General features: G+C 39.2%; 1 protein-coding gene across 8 annotated transcripts in view; it reads right to left on the bottom strand.

The window, feature by feature from the left end:
- ITGB4 (integrin subunit beta 4) overlaps positions 1-21,750 on the bottom strand; it is an 81,439-nt gene that overhangs the window by 6,717 nt on the left and 52,972 nt on the right. For 5 of the 8 annotated variants that reach the window (XM_088133349.1, XM_088133348.1, XM_088133346.1 and 2 more), the window contains exons 27-36: positions 19,457-19,661; positions 18,307-18,458; positions 14,000-14,180; positions 11,266-11,403; positions 9,637-9,819; positions 9,009-9,140; positions 5,072-5,293; positions 2,399-2,548; positions 1,989-2,159; positions 315-467 (exon numbers count right to left, since the gene is read on the bottom strand). In XM_088133349.1, the coding sequence (XP_087989475.1) occupies positions 315-467; positions 1,989-2,159; positions 2,399-2,548; positions 5,072-5,293; positions 9,009-9,140; positions 9,637-9,819; positions 11,266-11,403; positions 14,000-14,180; positions 18,307-18,458; positions 19,457-19,661 (1,687 nt within the window). The remainder of the gene's footprint in view (positions 1-314; positions 468-1,988; positions 2,160-2,398; positions 2,549-5,071; positions 5,294-9,008; positions 9,141-9,636; positions 9,820-11,265; positions 11,404-13,999; positions 14,181-18,306; positions 18,459-19,456; positions 19,662-21,750) is intronic. The other 3 variants (XM_088133352.1, XM_088133353.1, XM_088133351.1) reach the window with 2 other exon arrangements.

Raw genomic sequence — 21,750 nt, 5'->3', positions numbered from 1 at the left:
CTATTCCAGTAAAATAGCTGTCTTCTAACAGATTCTTGCATGATATATTAGAAAACATTATTCAGCAGATACAGAAATAACTATGAAGTTTCTGCCCCTGCTCGGGTTTGTGGAAACATCTGGAAGACATCAGGTCAATGAAATTTGTTTGAGCAGTTAGGAAATATACCTCAACAATAAGAAACACCATGGGGGGGGGGATTTACTTCCATGTTACAAATCATGTTCTGATTGTTCTAGAATGGTGCTTTTTGACAAAACAGGATTTTCATATTCCTGATACCCACTTCAACCACAGAGGGAGCTTCACTGACCTCCGCTGAGGAGCTGGTACTGCACACTGTATCCTTGCACTTCTTTATCACAGTGGGGCTCCTGCCAGCTGACTTTCAGGGAGGTTGGCCCCAAGGCAGAGAACACCAAGCGAGTAGGAGTGTCTGGAACACTCAGAAGCTGCATTCTGGAATCTGAGGCAGAGAGAGAAGAGCAGGATTGGATATGAATGCAGGGAAAGGACCAAATGCAATCTTCCACGTGAGCATGAGGACTCCTTTTGTGTCAAAGAAGAGCAAGAGTTGTTGAGAATCTAGTCAGAAGATATTTAGATGTTGAAGTAAACAGCAGGGCTCAGGAATCATTTTAATTTGACAGTGAATGAAAAGAGCACCTCAGCCACATTGTGTGGTAACATGCAGCAGGAAAAGAGGAGATTTGGTTTTGTCAAGGAAGCATTTCTTTTTCTTGTTCCCAGAACCTGGGTCCCCAGGGCAGGACAAGGTCCTGTATGGAGGCCAGGTTAAACTCATCCACCCTGACCCACCAGGCCCTAGCTGATCAGTACTTCATGGACATCTTCAGAGTGAGTGTGGCCCCTGGCCTTCTAGGGCTGGGGAAGACAAAATGCACCCTGGACTGTTCGTTTTGCAGAGCTCTTGGTACTCTAAGCTTGGTTGTTTACTTGCAGACATTTCATTACCCAACTAGGTAACCTCAGCAGTGCGAGTGTATGTGGGGTTTGCTGTCTGTTTATATATAGTAGCTTGCCCTGAAAGTTTGGGTGGGGTGTGGTTTCCTCCTTGGTGATTCTGTGATTAGAGTATTGTTTTCTGTCTGATTGTTTCTGTTGGTGTTAATCCCTGCTTATCTGAATATGGGCTGCTGGAGACAATGTCTTTTTGTTTCCTTCTTAGGTTTTTTATTGTATCTTTGGAATGGTGTATATATATAGTTTATCTCTATGTTTCTATTGATGGCTGATTTGTCTGAATGCCCTAGGAATTCCCTAGCATTTTTCAGTTTGACTTGGTCTATGATGCTAATAGTTTCCCAATTAAAACTGTGGTTGAGTCTATCTATGTGTTGTGAGATTAAAGAGTTCTTGTCATGACTTTTTACTGCTAGCTTGTATTTGTGGATGCTCTCTGCTAGTCTTCTGCCTCCCTGTCCTACATAGTGGCTGTTACAGTCCTTGCATTGTATGTTATGGATGATTCCTGTTCTATCTTTTTCTGTTTGTTTTGCCCTAATGTCATTCAGAACAGGAAGGGGACAATTAAATGTAGCCATGATGGCAGTTGCTCTGTACCCCCAAGTCAGAACTGGAGAAATGGAAGACAAAATGATATAGCAATTATCATCTGAACTGCAGCAATTCTTGGGGTGCCTCCATTATGAGGGATGGGATTGCTTTCCATGCAGCTCGAGACACAGAAGAATTGCAGATTGCTGAGGATACTGCCTGAGCACTAATTTCTTTGAGTATGTAGTACAGCAACTGAAATGATGCGGTCAGAACATGAACGCCATCAATGTGAAAGAGGTGGAAGGTTAGAGGGCAAACCAAATTGGCACATGCACACAAGCAGGTCTATAAGCAAAGCCAGTCATAGGAACTTAACATGGATAAATTAGCAGCTTATTAGATGAGTCACTGGAGCTGGAGCAAACACCCTCGCAGATGAACAGCCATGCTATGCCGTTTGCTGTACCTAGGTATTTGGAAATCCAAGAGGGCCCATCAGTCATGACTATAGAATCCCGAGCATCACTGCTGTCATAGTAACCCATCACATTTGCCCTCCTAAAGCCCACATCCTGTGGTATCTGGAGTATCCTCCTAGTTTCTTCATATATGGGAGAGACAACCTTCTTGGATGGGTCTAAAGGACATGCCAAAACAGAGAGAGAGAAAGACACACCATTGAGAGCACCAGAAAAGATTGCAGCACCATCACCAGGCACAGTGACTGAAGGAATAGTCTGAGGAAGAAGGGATGACTTTTCTTTTCCAGTGGTAACTGGCATGAGAGACAAAGTGAGAGAGGAAGAGCTCCATCCTTCTGATGGAGCACTGAACATTATCAAATCACCAACAGATTAGTCCACATTAGTCACTCACCCTGTCCAGACATCGTGGTATACTCTCTTGTTAGTGATGAGTTTCCTATCACTCTTCTCTCATAGTGCACATGTGGACTTAGATGATTTCGGGTTAAACTTCCACCACTGCCAGGGAAGGCAATATCCAGTCGGCCATTCATCATATGTTCTGGAAATGATCCAGTTTGCTACAGTTAATATTCATCATCAGTAACTATGGATATGCATCTCAGCCAAGTTAATTAATATGAGACTTGACAATAAAGTTCTCTTAGAATGGCTGGGCTCACACTCTGTGCTAAGCCATAATGTGGTTTAATTTTTACTTAGTGAACCCAAACACTGTGGTTCATATACCAAGGTTCTGGGCAGCATGTTGCATGAAACCAGCCAATTGTGGTTAACTTCAGCAATCCATGTTTAAGTCAAATAAATGGCTCAGCAGGATGCGTGAACTCAAAAGTTTCTAGCATCAAACCACAACCACGTGCCCCCAATATATTGATTTCAGTTTTATTATTCCCAACCAGACATGTTGGCTGCAGATTAATGGATTCAAAGCTGAAGACACTTGAAGAGCACCAGTTTGGGAAAGGCTGGCCTCGGCTTTATTCTGCTCCTTATCTAGAATGTGCGTTCTAGGCTTCAGAACCACCAACATCCCTTGCATGGCATCATTTAAACCCACAATGAACAAAGAAGCATCAATATCAGAACTAAACAGGCTGAAAGGACAAACAGTAATAGAGCAAGGGTTAGGTAGGTCAGAAGGTGGCTTCATGTATGCCAAATGATGTACCAAATGCTAAAGAACATGATATTCAAGTAAGGCTATATTTTTTTAAGGATAATGTTATTTCCACTTAATTCTACTTTAAAACAGCAATCACAAGTTCCAGGCTCTTGGACAAGACAAGACATGACTATAATTGCTAGAAATGTTACAGCATTCATTAGACAGTTTCATGTAAGACTAATATACCCAAGTATCTGAATAGCTAGAGAATCTCCATATTCAGAGGCATTATACATGCTGGAGCCAGATATTAATAACAAACACTCTGGCTGGCCATCTCTTTTTTCTGTTTTTGAGTCCTTCAGTCGACTCAATTAACCACTGTTGGAAACAATGCAGGGCAAGATGGAGAGACATTCTAAAATGAATTACAGAAAATGTTCATGGAAAGGCACTGGTTCTGTCTCAGTGGCCCTAAGAACGTACTGAATTTCTTAACAGCCATTGGAATAGTTGGTTGATTACACAATGTAATATCCCCTATCTGGTATTGTTTAGATGTTTAGGGCAACAGGTTCCATCAAGAAGAATGATAGAAACTGTCACATGAAACATCTGGAACGTACCAGGATGGTGAAAGTTCACCAAGTTTAGCATGTTCAAGAAAATCATAGCTATACTTAGAAATTGGATCCTTCTGAAATATCTTAACACAAGAAATTATATAAGTCTGCCCTGAATATTATATTGATTCATTGGGTTCATATGTTCTGCTAAGCAATAATATGGATCATTTGGTTTGTTTCAATGTAATGTGCAAATAAGGATGTCTGGTTTGTTTGTGGTTGATTTGCTTATCCTTGGTTTGTTTTTATGGCCTGCCCAAAGTCCCTAGCTTAGTTCACAAAATGTGCAACAAAAATGACTAAAGCACAAGGGAAAACAAATCAGCAATTGTCCAAATATGCTACCACAATTTTTAGCCCACCTGGAACATGGCTTTGTTCAGCAAACCATGGTTAAAAGAAACGGTGGCTTACTGTAATATGTAAATGCACCCATTATCTAGTATATTTCTGGGCACCTGGTTATTTTGTCAAAAACATAGAAACAATTCCTTTTGATAAATGCTTTATTAAAAACATTTATTCTTGCTATGGATTGTTGATTCAGAATTAAGCAAGTTTAACAGAGGGCTACTTGGCATTTAAAATTATTCTTTTGCATAATGAAAATAGCCACATCGTGCCCAAAACTGGACTATGCTGTGAAAATGTATTTCTATTTCATTGTCTTCTTGACAGGGCCAAAAAAACTTAACTATCACTGTTGAGACAGACTTTTCTTGAACTTTCAGAGGGTGCTGTAGCAGATAGCACTGTTTTCTTATGCTAATGGGATTCCAGTTTGGGGGAGGGCTTCCAAATGCTGCTGGGGGCTTCCTTGGGTATAATCTATTGGGGGATGAATGCCAGTGGTGGGAAGGGCTGAAGGAAATAGTGGGTGGCACCATCCAGTCTCCATCTTTCTGACCACCAGTTTTTTCTCTTTCTTCTTCTCCTCCCGAATAGCTGGCTGCCAAGAAGGAAAAGGACTCTTATTAGATGTCTGAAGTGACTGCTTGCAGAGGGCTTTTGAAATTGCTTTGTGGGCTACATGAAGGGCAGAAATGGGCAACACGTGTCCACCCAGAATTCTCTGTCTTGCTTTACAGATGCCACCTCTTTGCACTTCCCATTCCATTCCATTCCATGCCTAGGATAGCACTGACCTTGGCGCAAAGTAACCAATCACAACATACCACAAGCAGATTCCATTACAAGTGCTAAATGTATCATGCCATCAACAGGTGCATGTATCTAGTATAGGGATAACTTGAATAAGTTATATTCCAGGCCCTTGGAGTAGGATGAGACATCATGGTTACTGGGAGGGAGGAAGGCGGCCATCCTTCACCTGGTTGGGGCTGGGGAGTCCCACTCCTTGGTAGACTGCCGCTGGCTGCACCACTGTCCACTAGCTCAGCGGGGGTGCTATCCTCATGGAGGAGACCCTCTGTGTCCGAGGAAAAGCAACTGCTGTCCGAGTAACGAGGGATCAGTTCTGCTGGGAGCCTCCAGGCGACGCGACGAAGGTCCAGCTCATCCCCCAGCAGCTGCACATATTTCCATCGAGAGCCTTTTGGAACAAGTGAAGGACTTGCGTTGGCACAGTCAGAAGAGTGCAGGAAGCGCCATAAGGGGTGCAAAGCAGGCGATCCACCACCTGCAAGCTACCTGCAGTCATGCCTTAGTCTCTCCTAGCAGCAATTTAGGGGAAAGCACAGCGTTCAAGAGCTCTTGCTGCAGTCTTGAAAGGAGTCTGCTACTTATGCACTGTACCAACTGTACCTGTGCTCAAATTATGAGTGGAGACCCAAGCAGGATCCATAAGGTCCACTCTCATATTCTTACCAATTATAGTCAAATTATGACATCCCACCTAAAAAAAAAAAAGCACTCTAGAAGCAGCAGGTCATAGGATTGGGGATGGACTCCCTTTACCCTCTACCTCCAATAAATACAACCATTGGATGATAAATGAAAAAAATTACAATTAGGTTTAAAGTCACATTAGCCAGGAACAAGTAATACCTAGTAGTTGTCTGGGAATCTCTGAACCCCAGCATTTCCAAACTGGGAGCAAGAGTTAGTTTCTCAAACTGCCTTATTTGCCCTAAGTTCATCATGAAGCCTTAGTTACCATCAGATATTGATTGATTTATTCAATGTGTAGCAGGACCCCAAAAATCTATGTATATCCTATGCAGAGCTACCTGGAAACAAGTTGCATTGAGTTAATTCAGTAGGACTTATCCCAAGTATGCATATATAAGAGTTCAATGTAAGAATAGAAGGGGGAAATCACTTCCAGACTTTCTGTATCATTTCAGTAGCTTATACAAAATGGCTATGCAACATAACTGTAGGGCAGCTGAATCTTGCTGCATTCAGTTGTGGTTATGCCCAAATAAATCCATCTATACACAGTATTACCCTGACCTTAAAATCACATTATTATTCTTATCATGTAACTGTCCATACACACACACAGCAGAACTGAAGCATTAATTTATAACATGAAAGATCGGAACATCACTGTGCTTGCTGAAGCATTTTTTTCAAATTGCACAATTACATAAAAAGAACAGGTTCTTCAAAGCCCTTGAGCTGTATGGAAGCTATTGTATCCACCCCTCTCGTTCTAGTAGCAATCAGTGCTCATGTCAGAAAATTAGAACTCTGTCTTACGAGAAATGGGCAGTTCCATTTCAGTTCAAGACAATGCAGTTTATTAACATCTGTAGTAGCTGGAGTGGCTTGTTCTCAAATTAAAGAATGAAAAAAGAATAATCAAGGGATAAGTAAAGAGGAGCCACCTACTTCATGGAAGGTTATTTCCAAAACCGAATACAAAGAAAGCTGAAGGAACGGCTAAAATGGGAAGGTATGACCAAAGTAATGCGTGGGAGAACTACACTTTACAGCACACAGACAGTCCAGAAAGAACAAATTCTTTAAGGAGAGCCAGATAGGAAGGAAACAAAACATATTCTTTGAACAGCAGAATCCAAGGAAGGAAACAGCTAACAGGAACAGTTTTGCTATTTGACCTTTGAAAACTGAGATACTTCAGTATCTTTAAATATCCTTAACTCATACTCACACAGAAAAATATTTTAACATAATGTATCTGATGGTTTTAACATTCAGGATATTTTATTATGTATTGCCATCAAGATCTTTTGCTTTAAAAATGCACAATATTCCCATGGTCTACTTTCCTCCTGAATTATTTACATTGTAGCTTGGCTCAAATAAGTCACAATATGGAGTCACAGGTGTAAGCAGTATGTGTTCTTGTTCACCCCCAAAAAACCTTTGTGGCAAGGAGTAGAGAGGGGTAATTTTCAGAAGTAAGCTTTAGTGATTAAAAAAAAAAGATGACTAGGAATTGGAACTAAATGCTGAACCAAAGCCAAATGTAAAGATAATACCTGGGATCTGCACATCTCTTGTTTTGGTGTTTATTTTGTGTTTTTAGTGCAATGGTTTTTTCCAGCAATTCCAGAACAAAACCACAACTGTTCAATCAATTTGTCATGACTGATCCAGAATCCTCATAGGGTTTCATTTTGCCCAGAGTTCAATCCTCAGAACCTGCTCTTAATGTTACAGATGAATCCTGAAACACATCCAGAGCTAATTAGAAAAAAAGAAGATCCCTCATCACCACTGAATAACTGTCAGTCTTCCCTCAGCTTATATATGGTGAGAAGGAAAGGCTTTTAAAGTCAAAGGTGTGGCAGCAAAGTATATTTGAATCTTATTTTGAAGAAAGGACCATACACCTAAATACAGTAACTTACAAACTAGTTGTTATGTATAGTTTGTTTATCTGACTTTAGAAAAGGCAATAATTTTGAAACTCTGTGATGGACAGTATGCTTCTCTATCTACTACGCAGGTCAAAATGAGAATGTTGCTGGACGACAGGGTCCCATGGCATAAATGGCCTGGGCTGATGGGACTAAGAACTGGTTTACCAACATAGGCTCCCCACCTCTGGCACAGATAATGGGATATGGTCCTTAACCTTTTTGTCCTGGCTTATGTTACTACGCTTCCAGTTTTGGAAGGCATATTTCAGTTTCTGGATTTGTATTACCTCAACGACCGATAGCAGTTAACCAGAAAACGTGAAAATAAAAAAGGAGCTGTTGAAGTAATTCGTTTAGACACCCCCAACCTGAACTTTCCATTCCAGAGAAGCAGACGGCGAAGGCATTCCAATGAGTTGTGCCTATGACTGTTGGGTCTAGACGGAAGCGATTGTTTGCTATTTTGCTGCATTAGAGGAGGCAACTGAAGTGCAAGTACAGGAAGAATTTACTGCCCTATTTCACTATCAGGGGTTGATAAACCACCAAACAGAAAACTTCCACTGCAAAAATATGCGCATGGACATTCTGAAATATGAGACCTCCACACAACACATTCCTCAGATTTTCTATAGAGTCTAACCGACCAAGAAAGAGCGCAGGTCAGGTCTAGCATCCTAATTTCCACATGGACCAACCAGACGCCTCCAGAGGCACCTGAGTGCCTTCATTATAGCATTCTGGAATTTATTTAGTTATTTGTTTATTTGATTTCTGTAGCTGCCCATCTCAACCAGGGACCCTGGGCAGCGTACAATAATAAAAACCAAAAACAATTAAAACAATACAAATAAATATATATGGTCGCTGAGTAAAGCTATTGCCCTAGGTGTTAATATAGCCAAGAAACAGGGTCCAGGGCACATAACCAGGTCTTCACAGCCCTACAAAAGGCCAACAGGGTCATGTTCATCCTAATCTCTGCAGGGAGAATATTCCAGAGGGCAGGGGCTACGGCACAGAAGACACGTCTCCTAGTCCCCACCAGCCGACATTCCTTAGCTGATGTCCAACCTGCCAGACCAGATTGGACAGGTAGAAACAACTGGGAGAAGACAGTCAGGTAACCCAGTCCCAAGACATTATTTATTTATTTTAGTCTAGAAGGCACTCTTGAGGCTGTTAAATAGGTTGGACTTGATAGCCTAAATGGCTCCTTTGAACTTTGCATTTCTGTTATTCTTACCTTGGCATTTTCTCATAGAACTTCTGGAAGCAATAATACTCCTCTGCCTTAAGGTATGTTTGCTTCAAAACAATAGGAAAAGTATTTGCTAGCTGGCTAAAATGGTGCTCTGCATGTTCAAATTGTTTTGTATTATCCTCGTATTTACATTTTCTCTTATCCCTAAGGATCTATATGTCATAAACAAATTGGCCAAACAGCTACAGCTACAACAACCCATACTGTACCAGAGTCATCTGAGACGCTGGGATGCTTGCTACCAGCTGGTGAACGCAGTACATCTGTGCTGTACATTAGATAGCTATCATAGTCCTCTCTTCCTTGTGCATCAATTATTGGTACATCAGGAATGATGGGAACTGCAAAAAGGTAATAGAAAATGTGAGTTGGATTTTTTGATACCTTCAAACTTAATGAATCCCAACCATACTTTATATCAATATACTGTTCGATCTAGTACTTTGATCTAATATGAGGCATAGTTTCACTGGAGAAAAGTATGCCAGCTTTGAAGTTCTTTGATTTAAAAAATATATAAGTTGGGATAAGCGTACTAGAATTTGGTTGAATAGTGGGATATATTTAGCATATACCATTAATTCATTAAGTTAAAAGAATATTAATACACAGTTTGTTCCCTGTTACCAGTGATATCACATTGAACAGCAAATATATGCCAGAAGATAAAGTTTTCTAAATGCAGAATATAATACCGCTTGTGTAATACCCATACAATAGAAGCACACACTCAGAGGAATACATCTTGAAAATCTTGCATTAGTTCACATCCAAAACAAAAATCCTACATAGCAGAAGCTTGACTATCGCATTTGAAAAGCTATGATAAAAACTCACTGGACATAGGGCGTTTTGGCTGTGTAGCCAAGTTAATAGTAGCTTCTCTTTCTGGCCCCCATCCAGCTCCATTCTTGGCCTTCACTGTATAGCGGTAAGGCTGAGATTCCCGTAAATTTTCAATCAGAACCATCCGCTTCTTAGGGTCCTCCACCAAGACTTTCTTTATGGGACCAATGGGTCCTGCAAAACATATATATTTCTGGTAACTATTCCTTTTCAGTTGTTGATAGATGATAGGTAGGTAAGTAGATCGGTAGATAGATAGATAGATAGATAGATAGATAGATAGATAGATAGATAGATAGATAGATAGATAGATAGATTTGAATTCTCAGCATTGAAGCTTGTTTCTTGCCATTTTATCACCATGTCATTACAATCACAGTCATTTCTGATGACATACTATGCAATAGGATTCAGCGGTCCAACTCTAGTAATATGCATACGTGCATGATAGAGTACTTTACAGGAGTAGAAAAACTCTCATGCATAAGAAGAACTACAGCAAAATCATTGCCTCCCATTCTGAACATGAAAATGTATCCAATAGAGGAAAGCAAAAATGTATGTCGGTAACTATTATTGTTATTATCATTAGATTTTTATCCCACTTTTTTTTTTTTTAATATATTTGGTCAACTAATACTCCTCCCTACTATTTTCCCCACAGCAACCACCCTGTGAGGTGAGTTGGGCTGAGAGGGACTGGCCCAAAGTCACCCGGCCGGCTTTCATGCCTAAGGGAGGCCTAGAGCTCACCACCCCCTGGTTTCTAGGCCAGCCCCTTCACCACTACACCAAATTGGCTCTCAATGTCATTTTGGATTGGCAGAATCAATCTAATGGTCCCTTTTCAATGGGCAAAGGGTTTTATATGAGGAAATAAGCACCAGGGTAGAGCAGCCAATCTATCCTGTAAAACTGGCTATCTGAATCTTAAAAAAGGATAATTAGATACACTGAAGTATCAGCAAGGACAGTGTTATTTTCTAACTGGACTGAGCCTAAAATCTCTTTGTAAAGCAAAAATTTGAAAAGTAAATTACAGGAAAGAGATAGCATTGAATGACAGAAGTCCAGGCACTGTGGGAACTACCACTGTGGAAACAGTTGAATGCCATAATTCATGGAATGAAAGGCAAAGAGCACAACTGTGTAAAGCTATGAACTCCTCAAGGTTAACACAATAGATTAAAAAAAAAAAGTTCTCAGGAAAGCAAATGCCGTGGAAGTTAAATGAAAATATTAATTGGGATAGGGCTTTTCATTAGGGGAATTTGTAAAACACCAGGAATGTATTTGGGCTGCAAAAAAAACCTGCGCAATTCAATAAGAAGTCTAAGCAAGAGAGGCAAAACTAAGCTTTACATGCAGATCAACCAACTGAATTAAAGCTAATATCCAAACTGCGAGGCAGGAGGGGAGGTGTTTAATACTTCCTATCATCACCACTTTGGGGTTTTAAAGTCTGCAGCCTGGAGTCAGTTTTGTTATCACAGATTTCAAGAGTGACGCCCACCAGTGGTGCCTTCTAAATGCATGCAACTGAATTACTACCATGAAGATATTAAGCAGTTTAACCAGGACCCATGATTTTTAAGGATAGCCCCCCGAATCCATGCTTACTGTTTTCCTCGTTGACGAGTCCATAGCTGACCTCATAAGCTGTGATCATGCCATTTGTTTCTGCAGGCTCAGCCCAGCTCAGCTGCGTCACAGTGGAGGAGATGACGTTGAAGGCCAAACGCCCAGGCTCACTCGGAACTACAGAGATGGAATGTAAAAACAAACAAACATACAGTACAGGGAAGTTCCAATGCCCCTAGAATGCCCTGAGGGAAGAATATGAAGAGCTAGCTGCAGGAAGCTGGCAATAGCACAAGAGCTATGTAATACAGTAATTTTAGATCAGATGCCCTAAAAATGAACCAAGTGCTTAAGACAGGAGCATTTTCAATGGACTGGTCCTGATAGGAATTCTAAATTTACCACCTAGAGTTTGATAGGTAAGTGTATATTAGTACTGGGAATGAATGAATGAATGAATAAATAAATGTAATTTGTTCGCTGTTTTCTGGGGAACAGTATTTTGAGAGAACAACAATGGTTCAGAAAGTTCAGGTGGAAGACAAGCAGTTCTGACATAATTTGGTTTTCTCTCTTCTACTCCTGATGAACATACTTAAATTATAATACCTGGATAGTCTGGGCAAGACACTATAGTTCCAAAGCTAAGAAATTGATTCAGTATGAAAGATGCAGGCTGCAATCATATATATAATTTAGGAATAGATCCTAGTGAACTTATATTTCAGTGGGCAACATATAGGGGTTTATATGCTGGTGGTTTTGAGTGGAACCTTTCTATAAAAGTGTCTTCCCTGGGCAAATTTCATTCCTGTTTTTCTCTTGCCCATACATGTCAGTCAATAATTAATGGGACATTTACAATACAAAATACAATACAAAATACTTTAATGACCAAGTATAAAATATATACAAGGAAGGAAGAATGTTACTTCTCTAACATGCAGTCCTCTACATGTCCTTTATTCGGACAATAGTAAGCCCCACTGAGTTCAATGGAACTTACTCCTGAATAAGTGTCAAAGTGTAAACCAGGTTATAGTCTGAATCTTCTGTAGAGAATCATTTGTTTTCATTAATTTTTTTTTAATTTTTTCTATTTACTATTTTTCTATTCACTATATCAGTGTTTCTCAACTTCAGCAGCTTTGAGATGTGTGGACTTCAACTGGCTGGGGAATTCTAGGACTTGAAGTCCACACATCTCACAGCTGCTGAGGTTGAGAAACACTGGACTATACCATGGAAGGACTATAGAATCCTTAATGGAACTGATTTCAATACACACAGCAGAAATGCTCTTTGTCATTTGTTTCCCAACTGCTCCTTATAAAGTTAGTATACTGCTGAGTAGGATTGTGCCAAGATGGTCTGAGGCAGTACTGGACTTATACCATTCATATAAAGCTACAGGAACATTGTAGACGTTGAACTAAGGGGCAGTGGCATCTGCAGGAGCTTGCTATCTTCAGCCGAATGACAAAGAATGAAAGACTGGAACTTGCTGCTATCATTCCCTTGCAACACTGACAAATTTGGGATATTTGGGAACAGGGGTAAAATTGACAAGAGTTCTGATGGTTTCTTCTCCCAGCCCAAGTGACAGGAAGAACTGGTGCTTCCCCCCCCCCTCCCAAAATTGACCAGTTTCTCCTCCTAGCTGAAGTAAGGAAAACGATGATTTTCCTCTACCACCAACAATCCATCAGTGAAATGCTTATCTTTTTTGAGCAAGCAACTTCTATACAGAGGAAAGGGTTGAACTAGAGGTCTTCTAAGGTCATTCCCAACTAAATTTTAGGATTCTATGACCGCTGGAACTGTTTACTTATGCAGATGGAAACCACATGCCCTCAAAGTTCTATACACAGAAAAGAAAGTGATTGGCATTTGCTTTCCTGATATGGGTGGGAAAGGTAAAGCAGCAAGGAAATCCTGCAACTGGGGCTATTGTAACCATTATTTGGACAAAGCACCTGATGGCATTGCTGGCAAAGCTTGAAATCCAGGCAGTGATTTCTGAAGCTGGCTTTATTTCCATCCAGGATCACATGGGAGACAAGCAGGTTAAGGCTGCTGTGTAAAAATTATGGAAAAGCTAGTTTACAGGTTGCACAGCTATTCCAGATAAGGAATCTTTGCCAGCTAGTTCTTTGGTACTTAATTAATTAATTAATTAATTAATTCAATTTTGCGGCCGTCTGCCTCCCCAGTGACTCTGAATGGGTTACTATTAAAAAAGAAAGAAACAATAGACATAGAAAAAGTCATAGCCAGCCAGAAGCTACTTTAATAATGGTAAACAACAACAACAGCACAAAACAAACTCTTATAGGGACTCCACATTCACCCTATCCCACAGCCTGGGAGAACAATCAGGTTTTTAATGATTGTCTGATCATAATTTGGGTGGGAGCCATATGGATCTCTGGGAGTGATGACATTCCAGAGGGCAAGTGCTGCACAGAATCAGCCATTTCCTGGTCCCATAAGGTGACCCTGTTTCATTGTCAGGACCCGGAGCACACAGGCTCTGCCTGATCTCACTGGATGGGCAGAAATAATCAGATTCTAACTCCAGTTTAAAACTCTGGACACTTCAACATAATCTTCCTGACCAGTACCCTGTCTTGAGCTTCTCTATCCAGTTCATCTGAATACAATTCATGAGTATACTGAACCCTTTCCCTGATGCTTGATGGATTAGGCTTGCAGAAGGGAGTCCTTAGATAGTCCTGTTTTCAAACAAACTTTGCGGGATGCAACAACTTACCTTCCTCAAGTGTTCGACAGTGGACCACCTTAGAATAAAGCCCTTCACCCAAAGCATTATAGGCACAGGATTGCATTTCATAATCGCAGTAGGGGTATAGGTTGGTCAGCTCTGCCGAAGGTACTTTGGAATCAAGCAGATGAGCCTCTGATTCAGGATCTCCTTGGATCCAATATTTCACCTGCAGTCCAAAGAGAAACCCTTTTCCTTTTAAAACCTTGCATCAGCTGCCAAGAAGTATTTACCATCACATTACTAAAAAAAATAAACTAAGAACATTCTCATTCAAAAATGTTACTATTCCTAAAACATAAGAGTGGAATAAACCACAGCTCTGCAATGCAGTGCTACAGTCTTACAAGATGTTCTTTTTATCCAATGCTTCAAAACTTAGTGAACCTAGCCATTGCATTTTTAGCAATTATCCTAGAGCCAGCCCTGGAAGATTAAGATGCACATACCCAAATTTACCATGGTAAACTTTAAGACTGTTTTCTCTTGTTTCTGTAAAGGAGGGATTCACCAAATCAATTTAGAATACAATCTATGGTGAGATACTGACATGGTCATTTAATACCACATTGAATAATGTACAGGCCTAACAGGCAGTACTTATTCTGACTCTTCCAACATTCTGCTTTTTCCCACATTCCTCAGGTGGCAAATTCTACAAGCCTGATATCATCAGCTACACGGGGGAAGACTGGCTTAGAGTTAACATTGCTTGCATATTGTTGGCAGCTTAAAGCCACACTTGATGTTTTGGGGCTATTTGGAGACATAGAAACTAGAAAAATCAAACAGAATGGGCAGAGTCACGTCATACATATATATGGGGCTGCAATCTTCTATTTTTTGCCAGGGAACTAGGAGGAGAGGTGGGGTTTTATTTGATTTTAAATCCAGGTCCAGTTGTATCAGAACTTAGGTTACAGTTTTGTTTGTTTCTCATGTCAAAATGATGTGACACTATGGCTCTGATTTTCAGCAATTATGCATATCTGAGTTGGTAGAATATGAGCAACAGTATATCAGCTTGTAAGGTAGTTTCTAGATCAGAGATTCCAGCTTGCATAGAATAGTGTGAGAATGTTTTGAGTAAAATCGAACTTAGGTCGTATTTGTGTACATACGTATTTATGTATGTATGGGGCTTATAGGTTGCTCCAATCAGAACCAACTCTAAGTGGTATACAATGATTTGCAGCATCCTGACCAAAATGTGCCAAAACTGATCAGTACCATCCTTACCATTAGCAGGAAATGTTACTATGGGTATGAACTAATGCTGGTAATCTAGTCTACATAAATATTTTCTATTTTACTAAAAAGCATTACAAAAAGTTTCAGTTAACCAAAGACATGATGGGTGGCAGAGGCCAATATCTATGGGCCCATCTGATGATGACCATGGTATATGGAAGACTGCACTTAACGCATAAGAGGAGTAAACATTAAGGAACATGAATTAATGAATGAAATGAAAGAAGAAAAACCCAGATGTGCTGCATGTGAAATTAAGAGGATCTAACAGAACTCAGTGAAGGTGGTCTGAACTCATTGCATGGAGCTAAGCATGGAGAGCCAGTTTCGTCTAGTGGTTAAGGCACCAGGCTAGAGATCAGGAGACGGTGAGTTCTGGTCCTGCCTTAGGCATGAAAGCTGCCTGGGTGACTTTGGGCCAGTCACTCTCTCTCAGCCCAACTCACCTCACAGGGTTGTTGTTGTGGGGAAAATAGGGGGAAGAAGGAGTATTAGGTATGTCTGCCACCTTGAGTTATTTATAAAGATAATACAGGTGGGATTTTAAAAAATCTTTTAAAAAAGTATGGATTTCATTATAAATGTAAGGAATAAAATGTATGTCTGAAAGAATGAATTATTGTCACCAAGATTGCCATAGATGCTTATGAGAATAGGAATTTATAAGTTGATGATAAATGCATATTGCATTCTAGTGAATGAGGAAAATGGAAGAACCCAGGATAAGTTTTAAAGAAAACTGAAATATTCTAACTGTATGTAATCCAAGGGAAAAAAGTTATTATTGCAAACATCATGAAAGGATGGGTGGGAATGAGACGAGAGAGTGCAGAAAAGCACTGTTAGGCCATTTGGGGTCCCAAGAATGAATGAGAAAGGTGATTGGTAAATACCTTCATAGAAAAAGTTCTGTTTCAAATATAAGTTTTAAGCATAAGTCTACTCATGTGCTCACTTGGTAAAGGAATGAAATCTAAATGCATTATTGGTTTGGTTATTTAGATTGAAAGACTGAGAATTAGTGAAGAATAAAAGAGTGATGAGAGGTTCTGAATGTGGAACAGGCCATTGTTTGGTAGTGAAAAGATAAGACAAGAGAGTGAAAGTAGAAAAACTTGCAGGAATATCCGTATGGTATAAAAAAGGGACTAATCTCCCCCTGCCTCGGCCAAAGAATGGAAAGTAGATGCAAGAAAGAGGATGCATAAGTTGCTTGGAACTAAATGAAAAGAATTATAAAAGTGCCATAGAAGTGTATGGAGTTAGGACTTCTGGAGGAAGAAACGGCAGACTGAAGATGGCTCCATGAAAAGCAGAGCCAACACTTGAAATAAATGTCAAAAAGTTAAATAAGACTTTGATCTTAGAAAGTTATAAAGCGTCCAGATAAATTTGGAATAAGATTTTGGAATTAATTATAAAGAATCCTTCCCATGGGAAATAGATTTGTTTGGACTTTTGCAAGACAAAATAAAGATAAGTAATTTAAAAAATCAGACACTAGAGGGAACTAGATTTTAGTTAAAGGAGAAAAATTCACAAGCCTGAATAACAGCTAATTAACTAGGTCTTATAAAATGACACAAAATATTATAACATTAAAAACACTGAAGGACACTTTTGAAAAATGGAATCAGAAGTTAGTATCAACAATGTCAATAGTGATGTTTGCTTCTATGGATAGACTGTGTCCAAAAGATGTTATGGGAGAAATAGCACATGTGGAACAAGTTTTATTTGACAAGACAGAGATGGCATCAAAGTGGATCTACAAATGATAGACTACAAGAATGACATGGAAGTTTCATTGGACATTCAAAATAAACCAGTTGATGTTTCAAAAATCAAAAGGGAAATACAAATAATAAACTAAGAGAGTGACCTGGATAATTTTTTTATATTGCATTTACAAAAGAGGCTTGTTAAAGCTTTGAAGAATCTTGTGAGAAGGAACAAAGAAGAAATGAAAAGAAATCATATTCTATGACATTATTTGAATGAGCTAAAGATTAAGACTGTTAGAAGTAAAAGAAGGAAATATAAAGTTGGTTTATTTGATCAAGGTTAAAATAGATATGTTGTTATTTCTAGTAACCCTTAATGGACTTTCTGCTTATACTAGGACTGAAAAGATGATGTGTTATGGATTTGTCTATAGATAAGAAATGGAATATGGGATGAAGAGATCAATGGTTGTAAACTAAGAGGGGGTGAAGAGTTACAAAAATTGTTTATGCTTGTCGTGCTGAAGGTTGGAAGTCACTTCTTTATATATTTCTTTTCTCTTCCTTTACTATATTCTTACTTTTCTTCCTTTTTTCTTTTTTCTACGTTTTTTCTTTTCCCTTGCACCTTTCACTCTTTCTTTCTATTCTTCTTTCTTTCTTTTAGTTTGTATTAGATTTTACTATTGTAATTAAAATCCTTAATAAAATTACACACACACACACACACACACACAAGAAATGTATGGAGTTAGACCAAAGAGAGTATGAAGAAGGATACTTCAAATGTGATGAACATGACTTGGAATGAAACAGAAATAAGGAAATGCTAGAAGGAGTATTTTAGAGATTTGTTTGGAAATGAAAGGCTTAATGCTGAAGAGTAAAGTTAAAATGAAAGATAGAAATGTTAATATCTAAGGAAAAAAATGAAGTAATAAACACGATAAGAATGTTAAAAAAGGTAAGGCAGCAAGTGTTGATGGTGTAATTAGAAAAATGTTAAAATATGGATGTGTTTGCTTATGAAGTGGCTATGCAACTTGTTTGATGTGTGTATGAGGACTGTATACCACCCTAAAAATCATATAGATAAATATTTAATTTCTGACTTTCTCCTTTGTACCCCAACAGATTTGCAGTACCTATTGGCATAAGCTTTAGAAACCATACCCTATGTATTTGTATTTTCCTTGCTGCACAGCAGTGCACCTTTATGCTTTATGCATGAGCCCTGACTTCAGTGCAGGGCATGCACCAGAGTGCAGTTCCCCCCATAATCAACAGGCTTGCACGCCTTTATCACTTCACTTTCCACACCTTGTATCCTGCAGGTTTGCCTGGAGGGGGCAACCAGTTGAAACGGATCTTCCTAGAGCTTAACGCCTGTGCATTTGGATTAAGAGGTGCTGCAAGAATGCCTCTAGGAGAATGTGGAAACTGAGTCAGGTTTGTTGATGATGACATCCCATCTGGAAGGAGAAAAAAGGTGGAGGAAATTATACCTCTTTGTAAACAACTAAAAAGAAAAACACAGAGGTTGAATGGTAAAGGATTAAGACATATCATAAACTGGAAGAGGCACAAGAGTTACTTCCAGTTCACACATCTGTAAGTCCTTCTTCTTGAGAAAAACTTGGGATAAGAATAGTTAAGTGGAATTAAACACAGGCCACAGACTCAGGGCTAATATCTCTCAGGGATCCTAGATATTCTATTAGTCTAATAAAGGGCAGTTGCTAGTTCTTTTTTGCTTTTTGCACAATACTTAACACTTTGTGACTGTTTTCATAGAAGCACCATGTTCACATAAGAAAAATATTACCTCAATATATTTTTAGGTGATGAAATATGTATATCCTATATAATTGTAGGGAAGATTGTGTAAAGTTATATGGCACAGCAAAGAATTGATTGGAATAATAACATGAATGGTGTTTACATGGAATAGAAATCTGTTGTCAGCTGATATTGGTCATAATATATCATACCATATGATATATCACATATTTAGATAAACTTCTCTGCAAAGCAAAAATAAAACAAATGATTATAAAATTTATCACAGCAAAGAGCAAAAGGTTTATGGGACTTCATCAAATGAAAGCAGTTATTTCTCTAATTCTATCCTTATTACCATATCAAATCATGGGTAAAATAATATCACTAGAGCACACAAAATTATGACTGGACATACAGCACATCTGGCTGAATCTCAAAGCAACATAGAACAAATGGGATTTGTTCACTGAACTGCACTGATAGCTTATGAATGAGAATATACTTTCTGGGAATCAATGCTCATATTACATCAGGTTTCTTGATCTTAAATACTGAAGTCTGGTAATCATGTTTGCCAGAGCCTAGGTAGGGCTTCAAGAGGTCCAAACGTCTATACAACACAACATAACAGGCAAATGATTCTCAGGCATCAAGAAAAGAATTGTCATCAGAAATGGATGAAGCTCACCTGGATCAACAATTGTCACTATGGTTTGAGGTTGTTTGCCAATCTTTGCCCCAAACCTGGGGTTGATGAGATCCACTGCAAATTGCTTCAGCTGCTGGTTCCGAAGGAGGGCATCAATCTCTGTCAACTCCAGCAATTTTATTTGCACTTCCTTCTGCTTCTCCCCAGGCAGGAAGATCAAATCACCCTCCGCAAAAACATAATCCTGGAAAGGTAAAGAGAGAACACGCTGAACAAATTACTATTTTTGCTTTATGGTATTGAAACATTCATATCCCATCCTTCTGATACAAAAGCACCACTCAGAGCAATTTACAGCATTTTAGAAGATGACCTGCACTTTGAGCCATACAATGTACAGATACATATTTTAAAAGTTCTGTATTATGCAGTAATTCTCACACTTATTGTGTCTATCAGAACCAGAATTGCATTGCATTGCATTGCATGCATACATGCATACATGCATACATGTATTCATTCATTCATTCACTCATTCATTCTTTGGAAAAGAGGAAAAAAATCCACATTGGCATTATATTGCTATGGGATGAACTGCAAAGTAGCTACAAAGAGATAAGGATACATTAGGTGGCCTTGGGAATATGCCCAGTGGGCTGATAATGGACTGCAAGCATCACCAGCAACTTATTCTTAATGTATTTCTCCTCCTCTAGCCATCCAAAGGTGGTTTCAATAACTTCCCTGCTACTGTTCCTTTGTGCTCCTACTGTACACACATCTTCATTACTTAGCACTAGTTCTATCACTAATTCACAAACATAACTATGGAACAAAATGGCCCAGAATTATGCTAATCATACTATTTGTAAATGATAAATAAATAATTATTCTAGGACATATATTCCAGCTAAAGAATTTTGATTCCTATCAGTGTTAGGATGAGTTCTTGAAATTCTGTTGGAAGAACATGGTTTCTCCTTATGCATTTTTCTGACCAGAGGGTCAGGCATAAATCTGGATAGGCTGATACCCACTGTTTTCAGTGGGACTCATATGAAGATTAGAGCTAGATTTTTCTGAGACAGAGAGCCAAAGTTGTAAAAATCAAGTGAAAAGTAAAATTTTAAGGACCTCACACAAAGCAACGTATACTGCTTAAGCAGAGAACTTAGCATATTTTAGCTAGATGAATTTAACCCTGGAACATATAAGCAAGGCAGCCTATCTACATAGCATTTCCCATATATTCAGAACAGCTAGCACATTAAAAAGTGCACACATTTCCACATCAGATCCTTTTTCCACGCCATGTCAGCAAACATTTTTGGCTATGGAAAGGGTACGTACTACAGTATGTGAAGAGATGGTGTAAGAGCTAAACTACAGAATATGCTAAATGTTTACTGTGTAACTTCCACCTAACCCAGACTGTTGTCTCAGAGAGAGGCCTTTTTAACCTTTCTTCCCAGCCTCTTCCTTCACAAAATTACTATGCCCTCTCCTCCACTGGGGCTTAAAAATTGAATTGGCAGGGATGGAAGGCTTTTTTCCTTTTAAAACGTCCCTGCGACAGCCTTCTTCTTCCAACTACCTTGGTCTCAACTGGAATTGTGCCCCAAACTAAACAAACAAACGAAAAAAAAAATCCCAAAAGAAAAAGTAAAAAGACTAAAGGCACACTATATTTTAGCAAACGAAGTTGTTTAGTCTGCAGATTCATGTTGTAGGATCTGCTAGTTTATGCAGGGTTTTCCCATTATTATCATTATATTACCTTTCATTCACATAGACACCCAAACCCCTAAGGACTCTCAGCAATGTAAAGATAGTTGCATAAGAAACAATATATAATAAATATATAATAAAGAGAAAGTCTACAAACCCTAATGAAAAACACAGAATAATGTCAAATTAACCAAACTATAACCAAACCAAGATGGGTCAAGACCCAAGTGCCCTCTGGAATTGCTCTGGGCAACCAGGGCAGGAGCCAATTTCAAAGAACCATCCCAGCCATTGAAAAGCAGCACTGTTGAGCTTCAGCCACCCCTCAACTCCTTCAAATGGGATCATTGTTAACAGCTTTTCTCAGGCAGATCAAACTGGCCAGGCTAATTCCAGTGGGGGAATGTGGTCCTGCAGATAACTATGTGCCAAGCCATGTAAGGCTTTATAGGTTAGTAACAGAGCTTTAAATTGCACCCAGAAGCCTGCTGACAACCAATGCAGGGGCCACGGTGCTAGTGTCATACGGCAGGAGCACCTGCAGGTTTATCAATCTGCCTTGAAATCACATTTTCATTGCTTCCCCCTCCCCTTGCAGCTTTGTA

The sequence above is a fragment of the Python bivittatus genome, unplaced genomic scaffold, assembly GCF_059951505.1.
Source record: "Python bivittatus isolate LINGU-HERP-01145 unplaced genomic scaffold, Pbiv_v1 ctg000080_np1212, whole genome shotgun sequence".
In the NCBI taxonomy this organism is placed as follows: Eukaryota; Metazoa; Chordata; class Lepidosauria; order Squamata; family Pythonidae; genus Python; species Python bivittatus.
This window is presented reverse-complemented; position numbering and strand designations above follow the sequence as displayed.